The following is a 12,237-nucleotide window of genomic DNA, read 5'->3' on the forward strand; positions in this document are numbered from 1 at the left end:
TAAAATAAAGGCATATAAAGCTAAGAACGCCGGAAGTATATCATGTATATGGAATCATCACTTTGATATTGAAAATAGAATCTGTTTAATTTCGGCATGAGATTTTTATACAGAAAACTTCTGAAACTGATGAAATTGATACAGATATGAGATCAATCGATGAAATACAGTTTGTATTTGTAGTTTCTGTCCTCATTATTATTAATTTTCAAGTTCACTAGAATGTTGATTTCAAGGATATGTGCGAATTTACAGAAACGACGCCCACGAATGACATGGGTATTTAAATGCACAACTACATACGCCTCCGTGGCCCAATGGATAAGGCACCGGCCTCCTAAGCCGGGGATTGCGGGTTCGAGTCCCGTCGGAGGTAGACAATTTTTACTACCCTCACAACATAGTCTGCCTAAATGCACTTTTTCACAAAGATCCGTAAATAAAAATGCTGTTATTGTAGCTACATAACGGCATTTGAAATTAGTTTTGTGCTTCGAAAGACTTACCAAACATGCAGCCACAACCTTTCAGCGTCCTCGAATTCACCCTAGCGTCGCTATGACAATATTCAACAATAGAAAGGATCGACGTACTTCCTTGTGAAGTCAGACTTCAGTCAAAGCGCAATTAAACGATTGTAAACTGAATATTTCGTGTTTGTTTTCCTAATTTGACAAATTTACCGGTAAAGTTATATTACGACTTGTAGTGACTTAGAAATTCGTCTGTCGACCTTTTTATAACAGTTTTATCAAGGTAAATATGAACATGCAGGGACACAATAAAATGAAGGGTAAAACGAAAAAAAAGAGAACAGGTGAAGGAGGAAGAAGATAGGAACAGACACAGACAATTATAAAAAGGAATGTCTACAACACCCGGTATTCCCAGGCGGTCACCCATCCAAGTACTAACCGAGCTCGACGCTGCTTAACTGCGGTGATCGGACGAGAACCGGTGTGTTCAGCGTGATATGGTCGTAGACACTAAAGTGACTAAAATAAAGGCATATAAAGCTAAGAACGCCGGAAGTATATCATGTATATGGAATCATCACTTTGATATTGAAAATAGAATCTGTTTAATTTCGGCATGAGATTTTTATACAGAAAACTTCTGAAACTGATGAAATTGATACAGATATGAGATCAATCGATGAAATACAGTTTGTATTTGTAGTTTCTGTCCTCATTATTATTAATTTTCAAGTTCACTAGAATGTTGATTTCAAGGATATGTGCGAATTTACAGAAACGACGCCCACGAATGACATGGGTATTTAAATGCACAACTACATACGCCTCCGTGGCCCAATGGATAAGGCACCGGCCTCCTAAGCCGGGGATTGCGGGTTCGAGTCCCGTCGGAGGTAGACAATTTTTACTACCCTCACAACATAGTCTGCCTAAATGCACTTTTTCACAAAGATCCGTAAATAAAAATGCTGTTATTGTAGCTACATAACGGCATTTGAAATTAGTTTTGTGCTTCGAAAGACTTACCAAACATGCAGCCACAACCTTTCAGCGTCCTCGAATTCACCCTAGCGTCGCTATGACAATATTCAACAATAGAAAGGATCGACGTACTTCCTTGTGAAGTCAGACTTCAGTCAAAGCGCAATTAAACGATTGTAAACTGAATATTTCGTGTTTGTTTTCCTAATTTGACAAATTTACCGGTAAAGTTATATTACGACTTGTAGTGACTTAGAAATTCGTCTGTCGACCTTTTTATAACAGTTTTATCAAGGTAAATATGAACATGCAGGGACACAATAAAATGAAGGGTAAAACGAAAAAAAAGAGAACAGGTGAAGGAGGAAGAAGATAGGAACAGACACAGACAATTATAAAAAGGAATGTCTACAACACCCGGTATTCCCAGGCGGTCACCCATCCAAGTACTAACCGAGCTCGACGCTGCTTAACTGCGGTGATCGGACGAGAACCGGTGTGTTCAGCGTGATATGGTCGTAGACACTAAAGTGACTAAAATAAAGGCATATAAAGCTAAGAACGCCGGAAGTATATCATGTATATGGAATCATCACTTTGATATTGAAAATAGAATCTGTTTAATTTCGGCATGAGATTTTTATACAGAAAACTTCTGAAACTGATGAAATTGATACAGATATAGATGATATAACGATATAACAACAACTATCCAGCCATTACATTTTATCTAGAAGTTCGTATTTCCGCCCAAGGCGACGTCACTGACAATACGACGTCGACAATAAACGTACAATAGTTGGAACGTTATGTTCCCGCGATAATCTCAACATACTGGGGCCGCGAAAAAGTAAAAAATTATCACAATTTTCTAAAATTCTCAATTGTCCATTGATAAATCGTTTCACTGATAAATAACTGTCCATCAATAAATAATAATACTTTGAAATTGTCTCTCGCGTTGTGTTTTTTCTTTGTAATACTGAGCAAATCATATAAAAACGGAAATTACATTTAGCGATTAAATTGAATTAAAGTCTCTCATGAAATAAAGTAAAATTCAACTTTGCGCTAAACGCGTAATTGTCTATCAACAACATCACTAATGGTCGTCTTCAGCATCATTGTTGTATCCAATTCCGTATGGTCTCACGGGCTATTTCGTCACGGAATGTTCTGTTAGTCCTGTATTTGTTATTGAATTTTTGTCCCATGAAATTCAAGTAACGGCGTAAGATATCCGTATTTCCATCTTTTCCTTTTTATAGAGTCATAAACAATTCTGTTAGATGTGATACTGGGTTCCTTCTGTGTTGGAAAATCACGATTGTAACGTAGTTTTCTTGGAGGTTCTGTTGTTTCATTCGTCTTTTCTGGGAAGTCCCATCGTTCTTGGTCTTGAGTAATATTTCCATATTCCGTATTGCTAGTTTTCGACGTGTTAGTTTTCTTACTGTATGTAGGTCCCGAGAGCAAATATCCGATCTTGGATTTCACAGCGGTTGGACCGTTTCCTCGTACTATATGGTCTTCTACAATGTCCCAGTAGTGATCTGCACCTACAAGCAAGGATATATCAAACGAATCTTGCTGCGTCATCGTGTGTGCTAACTTCAAACCACGTAAATAACCGTTCTGTGTATCAATATTACGTATGTGATTCTGTAGAGGCGTGGCGATCATCGGTACTATCAGTACTTTGATTGGCAATACGTGTCCTGCGTCGGTTTTCAGGTAGACTGTTGTGTTTTCTAAATGTCTCGCGGTTTTCTCTTTACCTTCAAATGCCGATAACTGTGTAATTTCTGTTCCCTCTATCTGTAAGTGAAGTTTATTCGCTACTTCCTGCGTTAAAAACGATCTTTGCGCTCCTTCGTCAAGGAGAATGTTTGTATCCATAAAGTGTTGGTTCGCTCCAACTTGTGCTACGGCGGTTTTCAACAGTACATTTGATCGTGATTCTTTCGATTTTGAAAACAAAATGGTAGTATCTTGTTCCGTTGTATGACTATCATTTACGAGGTGAACGTTTGTCGAATTCAAAGATGATGGGTTTGGCGGGTTTGGCGGGTTTAGCGGGTTTAGCGGGTTTAGCGGGTTGTTGCTCTGGTTATCATTTGCGCGGAAATTCGTATGCGTTGAAGTATTACCTCCATTTCTATCGCTTTCTTCATTACCTGGTTTTATGGCGTTTGATTTGTGGGCATTACATAAGCTTGTATGGTGTTTTCTGTTACAATATCTACATGTATTCTCAGATTTACATTCGTTAATTTTGTGGTTACCAAGGCAGTTAAAGCATAACTTATCTCGTTTTACTACGTTCATGCGGGATTCCGTGTCGGTTATATTACTGCAATAAGTAGGTGCGTGTATTTCATGACAGAAAACGCAAGGTCTTGTCTCAATATTCTTGAAAGATTTGGACTTTGCCGAGTTCGCTCCGGCAAAGAAAGACGATGTTGTGGGCAAATGGTTTGTCGACTCTATCTCTTGTCCTGCGTCTATTATATTGATCTCATCTAAAAGGCTTTTACGGAGGTCCCGTAATACCCAAGTTTGTATTCTATGTTCTCGCGCGAGATGTTGTCTGATTTCCCCGGGTAATTTCTTCATAATAATCGGAACAAGTAGAGTGCCGTATGTTTCTTGTGTCTGACCTAAAGCTTCTAATCCCCTGACGTAACTTTCCATTTTATCATAAAAACTTCGTAAGCTTGTAAGTTGATTTCTAGGCGAAGGGATTTCTAATAATGCCTGCATGTATGCATTTATGATTTTGTCTTGTTGACCGAACCTCTCTTTTAATAGATTTACGGCTTCATCGTAGTTTACATTTGTAAGTGCGAACCCCGCTATAGAATCTAGTGCTTCATGTGCTAGCTGTGCTTTCAAGTAATTGAATTTTTGTACATTTGTAAGTGACAAGTTAAGGTGTACGGCCGACTCATATGAGTCCCAGAAAGTTTGCCATTCTAAGATGTTCCCTGAGAATATTGGAAGCGAAAGTTTGGGTAGGCGGTGACTACTAGCTGACGAAAATGAACTTTGCTGTGTGTTGAACGTATGACTGGCTTGTACAGACGGGTTCTCAAACGACTGTGCGTTGTGTGGGTTGGCTATGTTGTGCGTTGGTACAAACGGTATATTTTCTGGATTTAATGTGTGGGTTGTTGTATGTGAATCAATTTGACGGGACTGTGGTGTTTGGACATTTTGTATGAACTTACGTATGTGGCGAATCTTTGTTTCCATATCCACTGAATATTCATCTGAATCCACTATCTCATTTTCCACATCTTCCGGTTCTGTTAACTTAAGAATTTGTTCGTTTAAGTCCTCAAACAATGTTTGTTTTTGCACTAGTTTTCCGAGTGTTGCAATAACTTCTTCTTCGTCGAAATTCGAATTCTCCTTTGCTTCATCTAATCTTCGGAATAATCTGGTAACAGCGCTTCTGTTCCCCGATCGGACTGATTTCAATTTTACGAGATCCATTGGTCAAGGCACCATAAATATAGATGATATAACGATATAACAACAACTATCCAGCCATTACATTTTATCTAGAAGTTCGTATTTCCGCCCAAGGCGACGTCACTGACAATACGACGTCGACAATAAACGTACAATAGTTGGAACGTTATGTTCCCGCGATAATCTCAACAACAGATATGAGATCAATCGATGAAATACAGTTTGTATTTGTAGTTTCTGTCCTCATTATTATTAATTTTCAAGTTCACTAGAATGTTGATTTCAAGGATATGTGCGAATTTACAGAAACGACGCCCACGAATGACATGGGTATTTAAATGCACAACTACATACGCCTCCGTGGCCCAATGGATAAGGCACCGGCCTCCTAAGCCGGGGATTGCGGGTTCGAGTCCCGTCGGAGGTAGACAATTTTTACTACCCTCACAACATAGTCTGCCTAAATGCACTTTTTCACAAAGATCCGTAAATAAAAATGCTGTTATTGTAGCTACATAACGGCATTTGAAATTAGTTTTGTGCTTCGAAAGACTTACCAAACATGCAGCCACAACCTTTCAGCGTCCTCGAATTCACCCTAGCGTCGCTATGACAATATTCAACAATAGAAAGGATCGACGTACTTCCTTGTGAAGTCAGACTTCAGTCAAAGCGCAATTAAACGATTGTAAACTGAATATTTCGTGTTTGTTTTCCTAATTTGACAAATTTACCGGTAAAGTTATATTACGACTTGTAGTGACTTAGAAATTCGTCTGTCGACCTTTTTATAACAGTTTTATCAAGGTAAATATGAACATGCAGGGACACAATAAAATGAAGGGTAAAACGAAAAAAAAGAGAACAGGTGAAGGAGGAAGAAGATAGGAACAGACACAGACAATTATAAAAAGGAATGTCTACAACACCCGGTATTCCCAGGCGGTCACCCATCCAAGTACTAACCGAGCTCGACGCTGCTTAACTGCGGTGATCGGACGAGAACCGGTGTGTTCAGCGTGATATGGTCGTAGACACTAAAGTGACTAAAATAAAGGCATATAAAGCTAAGAACGCCGGAAGTATATCATGTATATGGAATCATCACTTTGATATTGAAAATAGAATCTGTTTAATTTCGGCATGAGATTTTTATACAGAAAACTTCTGAAACTGATGAAATTGATACAGATATGAGATCAATCGATGAAATACAGTTTGTATTTGTAGTTTCTGTCCTCATTATTATTAATTTTCAAGTTCACTAGAATGTTGATTTCAAGGATATGTGCGAATTTACAGAAACGACGCCCACGAATGACATGGGTATTTAAATGCACAACTACATACGCCTCCGTGGCCCAATGGATAAGGCACCGGCCTCCTAAGCCGGGGATTGCGGGTTCGAGTCCCGTCGGAGGTAGACAATTTTTACTACCCTCACAACATAGTCTGCCTAAATGCACTTTTTCACAAAGATCCGTAAATAAAAATGCTGTTATTGTAGCTACATAACGGCATTTGAAATTAGTTTTGTGCTTCGAAAGACTTACCAAACATGCAGCCACAACCTTTCAGCGTCCTCGAATTCACCCTAGCGTCGCTATGACAATATTCAACAATAGAAAGGATCGACGTACTTCCTTGTGAAGTCAGACTTCAGTCAAAGCGCAATTAAACGATTGTAAACTGAATATTTCGTGTTTGTTTTCCTAATTTGACAAATTTACCGGTAAAGTTATATTACGACTTGTAGTGACTTAGAAATTCGTCTGTCGACCTTTTTATAACAGTTTTATCAAGGTAAATATGAACATGCAGGGACACAATAAAATGAAGGGTAAAACGAAAAAAAAGAGAACAGGTGAAGGAGGAAGAAGATAGGAACAGACACAGACAATTATAAAAAGGAATGTCTACAACACCCGGTATTCCCAGGCGGTCACCCATCCAAGTACTAACCGAGCTCGACGCTGCTTAACTGCGGTGATCGGACGAGAACCGGTGTGTTCAGCGTGATATGGTCGTAGACACTAAAGTGACTAAAATAAAGGCATATAAAGCTAAGAACGCCGGAAGTATATCATGTATATGGAATCATCACTTTGATATTGAAAATAGAATCTGTTTAATTTCGGCATGAGATTTTTATACAGAAAACTTCTGAAACTGATGAAATTGATACAGATATGAGATCAATCGATGAAATACAGTTTGTATTTGTAGTTTCTGTCCTCATTATTATTAATTTTCAAGTTCACTAGAATGTTGATTTCAAGGATATGTGCGAATTTACAGAAACGACGCCCACGAATGACATGGGTATTTAAATGCACAACTACATACGCCTCCGTGGCCCAATGGATAAGGCACCGGCCTCCTAAGCCGGGGATTGCGGGTTCGAGTCCCGTCGGAGGTAGACAATTTTTACTACCCTCACAACATAGTCTGCCTAAATGCACTTTTTCACAAAGATCCGTAAATAAAAATGCTGTTATTGTAGCTACATAACGGCATTTGAAATTAGTTTTGTGCTTCGAAAGACTTACCAAACATGCAGCCACAACCTTTCAGCGTCCTCGAATTCACCCTAGCGTCGCTATGACAATATTCAACAATAGAAAGGATCGACGTACTTCCTTGTGAAGTCAGACTTCAGTCAAAGCGCAATTAAACGATTGTAAACTGAATATTTCGTGTTTGTTTTCCTAATTTGACAAATTTACCGGTAAAGTTATATTACGACTTGTAGTGACTTAGAAATTCGTCTGTCGACCTTTTTATAACAGTTTTATCAAGGTAAATATGAACATGCAGGGACACAATAAAATGAAGGGTAAAACGAAAAAAAAGAGAACAGGTGAAGGAGGAAGAAGATAGGAACAGACACAGACAATTATAAAAAGGAATGTCTACAACACCCGGTATTCCCAGGCGGTCACCCATCCAAGTACTAACCGAGCTCGACGCTGCTTAACTGCGGTGATCGGACGAGAACCGGTGTGTTCAGCGTGATATGGTCGTAGACACTAAAGTGACTAAAATAAAGGCATATAAAGCTAAGAACGCCGGAAGTATATCATGTATATGGAATCATCACTTTGATATTGAAAATAGAATCTGTTTAATTTCGGCATGAGATTTTTATACAGAAAACTTCTGAAACTGATGAAATTGATACAGATATGAGATCAATCGATGAAATACAGTTTGTATTTGTAGTTTCTGTCCTCATTATTATTAATTTTCAAGTTCACTAGAATGTTGATTTCAAGGATATGTGCGAATTTACAGAAACGACGCCCACGAATGACATGGGTATTTAAATGCACAACTACATACGCCTCCGTGGCCCAATGGATAAGGCACCGGCCTCCTAAGCCGGGGATTGCGGGTTCGAGTCCCGTCGGAGGTAGACAATTTTTACTACCCTCACAACATAGTCTGCCTAAATGCACTTTTTCACAAAGATCCGTAAATAAAAATGCTGTTATTGTAGCTACATAACGGCATTTGAAATTAGTTTTGTGCTTCGAAAGACTTACCAAACATGCAGCCACAACCTTTCAGCGTCCTCGAATTCACCCTAGCGTCGCTATGACAATATTCAACAATAGAAAGGATCGACGTACTTCCTTGTGAAGTCAGACTTCAGTCAAAGCGCAATTAAACGATTGTAAACTGAATATTTCGTGTTTGTTTTCCTAATTTGACAAATTTACCGGTAAAGTTATATTACGACTTGTAGTGACTTAGAAATTCGTCTGTCGACCTTTTTATAACAGTTTTATCAAGGTAAATATGAACATGCAGGGACACAATAAAATGAAGGGTAAAACGAAAAAAAAGAGAACAGGTGAAGGAGGAAGAAGATAGGAACAGACACAGACAATTATAAAAAGGAATGTCTACAACACCCGGTATTCCCAGGCGGTCACCCATCCAAGTACTAACCGAGCTCGACGCTGCTTAACTGCGGTGATCGGACGAGAACCGGTGTGTTCAGCGTGATATGGTCGTAGACACTAAAGTGACTAAAATAAAGGCATATAAAGCTAAGAACGCCGGAAGTATATCATGTATATGGAATCATCACTTTGATATTGAAAATAGAATCTGTTTAATTTCGGCATGAGATTTTTATACAGAAAACTTCTGAAACTGATGAAATTGATACAGATATGAGATCAATCGATGAAATACAGTTTGTATTTGTAGTTTCTGTCCTCATTATTATTAATTTTCAAGTTCACTAGAATGTTGATTTCAAGGATATGTGCGAATTTACAGAAACGACGCCCACGAATGACATGGGTATTTAAATGCACAACTACATACGCCTCCGTGGCCCAATGGATAAGGCACCGGCCTCCTAAGCCGGGGATTGCGGGTTCGAGTCCCGTCGGAGGTAGACAATTTTTACTACCCTCACAACATAGTCTGCCTAAATGCACTTTTTCACAAAGATCCGTAAATAAAAATGCTGTTATTGTAGCTACATAACGGCATTTGAAATTAGTTTTGTGCTTCGAAAGACTTACCAAACATGCAGCCACAACCTTTCAGCGTCCTCGAATTCACCCTAGCGTCGCTATGACAATATTCAACAATAGAAAGGATCGACGTACTTCCTTGTGAAGTCAGACTTCAGTCAAAGCGCAATTAAACGATTGTAAACTGAATATTTCGTGTTTGTTTTCCTAATTTGACAAATTTACCGGTAAAGTTATATTACGACTTGTAGTGACTTAGAAATTCGTCTGTCGACCTTTTTATAACAGTTTTATCAAGGTAAATATGAACATGCAGGGACACAATAAAATGAAGGGTAAAACGAAAAAAAAGAGAACAGGTGAAGGAGGAAGAAGATAGGAACAGACACAGACAATTATAAAAAGGAATGTCTACAACACCCGGTATTCCCAGGCGGTCACCCATCCAAGTACTAACCGAGCTCGACGCTGCTTAACTGCGGTGATCGGACGAGAACCGGTGTGTTCAGCGTGATATGGTCGTAGACACTAAAGTGACTAAAATAAAGGCATATAAAGCTAAGAACGCCGGAAGTATATCATGTATATGGAATCATCACTTTGATATTGAAAATAGAATCTGTTTAATTTCGGCATGAGATTTTTATACAGAAAACTTCTGAAACTGATGAAATTGATACAGATATGAGATCAATCGATGAAATACAGTTTGTATTTGTAGTTTCTGTCCTCATTATTATTAATTTTCAAGTTCACTAGAATGTTGATTTCAAGGATATGTGCGAATTTACAGAAACGACGCCCACGAATGACATGGGTATTTAAATGCACAACTACATACGCCTCCGTGGCCCAATGGATAAGGCACCGGCCTCCTAAGCCGGGGATTGCGGGTTCGAGTCCCGTCGGAGGTAGACAATTTTTACTACCCTCACAACATAGTCTGCCTAAATGCACTTTTTCACAAAGATCCGTAAATAAAAATGCTGTTATTGTAGCTACATAACGGCATTTGAAATTAGTTTTGTGCTTCGAAAGACTTACCAAACATGCAGCCACAACCTTTCAGCGTCCTCGAATTCACCCTAGCGTCGCTATGACAATATTCAACAATAGAAAGGATCGACGTACTTCCTTGTGAAGTCAGACTTCAGTCAAAGCGCAATTAAACGATTGTAAACTGAATATTTCGTGTTTGTTTTCCTAATTTGACAAATTTACCGGTAAAGTTATATTACGACTTGTAGTGACTTAGAAATTCGTCTGTCGACCTTTTTATAACAGTTTTATCAAGGTAAATATGAACATGCAGGGACACAATAAAATGAAGGGTAAAACGAAAAAAAAGAGAACAGGTGAAGGAGGAAGAAGATAGGAACAGACACAGACAATTATAAAAAGGAATGTCTACAACACCCGGTATTCCCAGGCGGTCACCCATCCAAGTACTAACCGAGCTCGACGCTGCTTAACTGCGGTGATCGGACGAGAACCGGTGTGTTCAGCGTGATATGGTCGTAGACACTAAAGTGACTAAAATAAAGGCATATAAAGCTAAGAACGCCGGAAGTATATCATGTATATGGAATCATCACTTTGATATTGAAAATAGAATCTGTTTAATTTCGGCATGAGATTTTTATACAGAAAACTTCTGAAACTGATGAAATTGATACAGATATGAGATCAATCGATGAAATACAGTTTGTATTTGTAGTTTCTGTCCTCATTATTATTAATTTTCAAGTTCACTAGAATGTTGATTTCAAGGATATGTGCGAATTTACAGAAACGACGCCCACGAATGACATGGGTATTTAAATGCACAACTACATACGCCTCCGTGGCCCAATGGATAAGGCACCGGCCTCCTAAGCCGGGGATTGCGGGTTCGAGTCCCGTCGGAGGTAGACAATTTTTACTACCCTCACAACATAGTCTGCCTAAATGCACTTTTTCACAAAGATCCGTAAATAAAAATGCTGTTATTGTAGCTACATAACGGCATTTGAAATTAGTTTTGTGCTTCGAAAGACTTACCAAACATGCAGCCACAACCTTTCAGCGTCCTCGAATTCACCCTAGCGTCGCTATGACAATATTCAACAATAGAAAGGATCGACGTACTTCCTTGTGAAGTCAGACTTCAGTCAAAGCGCAATTAAACGATTGTAAACTGAATATTTCGTGTTTGTTTTCCTAATTTGACAAATTTACCGGTAAAGTTATATTACGACTTGTAGTGACTTAGAAATTCGTCTGTCGACCTTTTTATAACAGTTTTATCAAGGTAAATATGAACATGCAGGGACACAATAAAATGAAGGGTAAAACGAAAAAAAAGAGAACAGGTGAAGGAGGAAGAAGATAGGAACAGACACAGACAATTATAAAAAGGAATGTCTACAACACCCGGTATTCCCAGGCGGTCACCCATCCAAGTACTAACCGAGCTCGACGCTGCTTAACTGCGGTGATCGGACGAGAACCGGTGTGTTCAGCGTGATATGGTCGTAGACACTAAAGTGACTAAAATAAAGGCATATAAAGCTAAGAACGCCGGAAGTATATCATGTATATGGAATCATCACTTTGATATTGAAAATAGAATCTGTTTAATTTCGGCATGAGATTTTTATACAGAAAACTTCTGAAACTGATGAAATTGATACAGATATGAGATCAATCGATGAAATACAGTTTGTATTTGTAGTTTCTGTCCTCATTATTATTAATTTTCAAGTTCACTAGAATGTTGATTTCAAGGATATGTGCGAATTTACAGAAACGACGCCCACGAATGACATGGG

General features: G+C 38.7%; 1 protein-coding gene and 18 non-coding genes across 19 annotated transcripts; 9 read left to right on the forward strand and 10 right to left on the reverse strand.

Moving 5' to 3' along the window:
• Nucleotides 1–303: 303 nt before the first annotated feature.
• On the forward strand, nucleotides 304–376 carry Trnar-ccu (transfer RNA arginine (anticodon CCU)). The gene has a single exon. It is a non-coding gene; the product is annotated as a tRNA-Arg (tRNA).
• A 490-nt stretch (nucleotides 377–866) lies between these two features.
• On the reverse strand, nucleotides 867–985 carry LOC134682286 (5S ribosomal RNA). The gene has a single exon (XR_010100921.1). It is a non-coding gene; the product is annotated as a 5S ribosomal RNA (ribosomal RNA).
• Nucleotides 986–1,299: 314 nt separating this feature from the next.
• Trnar-ccu (transfer RNA arginine (anticodon CCU)) lies at nucleotides 1,300–1,372 on the forward strand. The gene has a single exon. It is a non-coding gene; the product is annotated as a tRNA-Arg (tRNA).
• A 490-nt stretch (nucleotides 1,373–1,862) lies between these two features.
• On the reverse strand, nucleotides 1,863–1,981 carry LOC134682288 (5S ribosomal RNA). Its single transcript, XR_010100923.1, has one exon. It is a non-coding gene; the product is annotated as a 5S ribosomal RNA (ribosomal RNA).
• Nucleotides 1,982–2,651: 670 nt separating this feature from the next.
• On the reverse strand, nucleotides 2,652–4,955 carry LOC134727709 (uncharacterized). Its single transcript, XM_063592091.1, has one exon. It carries the CDS (start codon nucleotides 4,953–4,955, stop codon nucleotides 2,652–2,654), a length of 2,304 nt encoding a protein of 767 aa, XP_063448161.1.
• Nucleotides 4,956–5,288: 333 nt separating this feature from the next.
• On the forward strand, nucleotides 5,289–5,361 carry Trnar-ccu (transfer RNA arginine (anticodon CCU)). The gene has a single exon. It is a non-coding gene; the product is annotated as a tRNA-Arg (tRNA).
• A 490-nt stretch (nucleotides 5,362–5,851) lies between these two features.
• Nucleotides 5,852–5,970, reverse strand: LOC134682289 (5S ribosomal RNA). The gene has a single exon (XR_010100924.1). It is a non-coding gene; the product is annotated as a 5S ribosomal RNA (ribosomal RNA).
• A 314-nt stretch (nucleotides 5,971–6,284) lies between these two features.
• Nucleotides 6,285–6,357, forward strand: Trnar-ccu (transfer RNA arginine (anticodon CCU)). Its single transcript has one exon. It is a non-coding gene; the product is annotated as a tRNA-Arg (tRNA).
• Nucleotides 6,358–6,847: 490 nt separating this feature from the next.
• Nucleotides 6,848–6,966, reverse strand: LOC134682290 (5S ribosomal RNA). Its single transcript, XR_010100925.1, has one exon. It is a non-coding gene; the product is annotated as a 5S ribosomal RNA (ribosomal RNA).
• Nucleotides 6,967–7,280: 314 nt separating this feature from the next.
• Trnar-ccu (transfer RNA arginine (anticodon CCU)) lies at nucleotides 7,281–7,353 on the forward strand. Its single transcript has one exon. It is a non-coding gene; the product is annotated as a tRNA-Arg (tRNA).
• Nucleotides 7,354–7,843: 490 nt separating this feature from the next.
• LOC134682291 (5S ribosomal RNA) lies at nucleotides 7,844–7,962 on the reverse strand. Its single transcript, XR_010100926.1, has one exon. It is a non-coding gene; the product is annotated as a 5S ribosomal RNA (ribosomal RNA).
• Nucleotides 7,963–8,276: 314 nt separating this feature from the next.
• Trnar-ccu (transfer RNA arginine (anticodon CCU)) lies at nucleotides 8,277–8,349 on the forward strand. The gene has a single exon. It is a non-coding gene; the product is annotated as a tRNA-Arg (tRNA).
• Nucleotides 8,350–8,839: 490 nt separating this feature from the next.
• On the reverse strand, nucleotides 8,840–8,958 carry LOC134682292 (5S ribosomal RNA). The gene has a single exon (XR_010100927.1). It is a non-coding gene; the product is annotated as a 5S ribosomal RNA (ribosomal RNA).
• A 314-nt stretch (nucleotides 8,959–9,272) lies between these two features.
• Nucleotides 9,273–9,345, forward strand: Trnar-ccu (transfer RNA arginine (anticodon CCU)). Its single transcript has one exon. It is a non-coding gene; the product is annotated as a tRNA-Arg (tRNA).
• A 490-nt stretch (nucleotides 9,346–9,835) lies between these two features.
• On the reverse strand, nucleotides 9,836–9,954 carry LOC134682181 (5S ribosomal RNA). The gene has a single exon (XR_010100821.1). It is a non-coding gene; the product is annotated as a 5S ribosomal RNA (ribosomal RNA).
• A 314-nt stretch (nucleotides 9,955–10,268) lies between these two features.
• On the forward strand, nucleotides 10,269–10,341 carry Trnar-ccu (transfer RNA arginine (anticodon CCU)). The gene has a single exon. It is a non-coding gene; the product is annotated as a tRNA-Arg (tRNA).
• Nucleotides 10,342–10,831: 490 nt separating this feature from the next.
• On the reverse strand, nucleotides 10,832–10,950 carry LOC134682182 (5S ribosomal RNA). The gene has a single exon (XR_010100822.1). It is a non-coding gene; the product is annotated as a 5S ribosomal RNA (ribosomal RNA).
• Nucleotides 10,951–11,264: 314 nt separating this feature from the next.
• Nucleotides 11,265–11,337, forward strand: Trnar-ccu (transfer RNA arginine (anticodon CCU)). The gene has a single exon. It is a non-coding gene; the product is annotated as a tRNA-Arg (tRNA).
• Nucleotides 11,338–11,827: 490 nt separating this feature from the next.
• LOC134682183 (5S ribosomal RNA) lies at nucleotides 11,828–11,946 on the reverse strand. Its single transcript, XR_010100823.1, has one exon. It is a non-coding gene; the product is annotated as a 5S ribosomal RNA (ribosomal RNA).
• Between the last annotated feature and the right edge of the window lie 291 nt (nucleotides 11,947–12,237).

The sequence above is a fragment of the Mytilus trossulus genome, chromosome 8 (genome assembly GCF_036588685.1).
Source record: "Mytilus trossulus isolate FHL-02 chromosome 8, PNRI_Mtr1.1.1.hap1, whole genome shotgun sequence".
Lineage (NCBI taxonomy): Eukaryota > Metazoa > Mollusca > Bivalvia > Mytilida > Mytilidae > Mytilus > Mytilus trossulus.

Excerpts from the sequence above, each read along its gene's own strand:
- LOC134727709 (XM_063592091.1), bottom strand. The coding sequence starts at position 4,955 with ATGGATCTCGTAAAATTGAAATCAGTCCGATCGGGGAACAGAAGCGCT.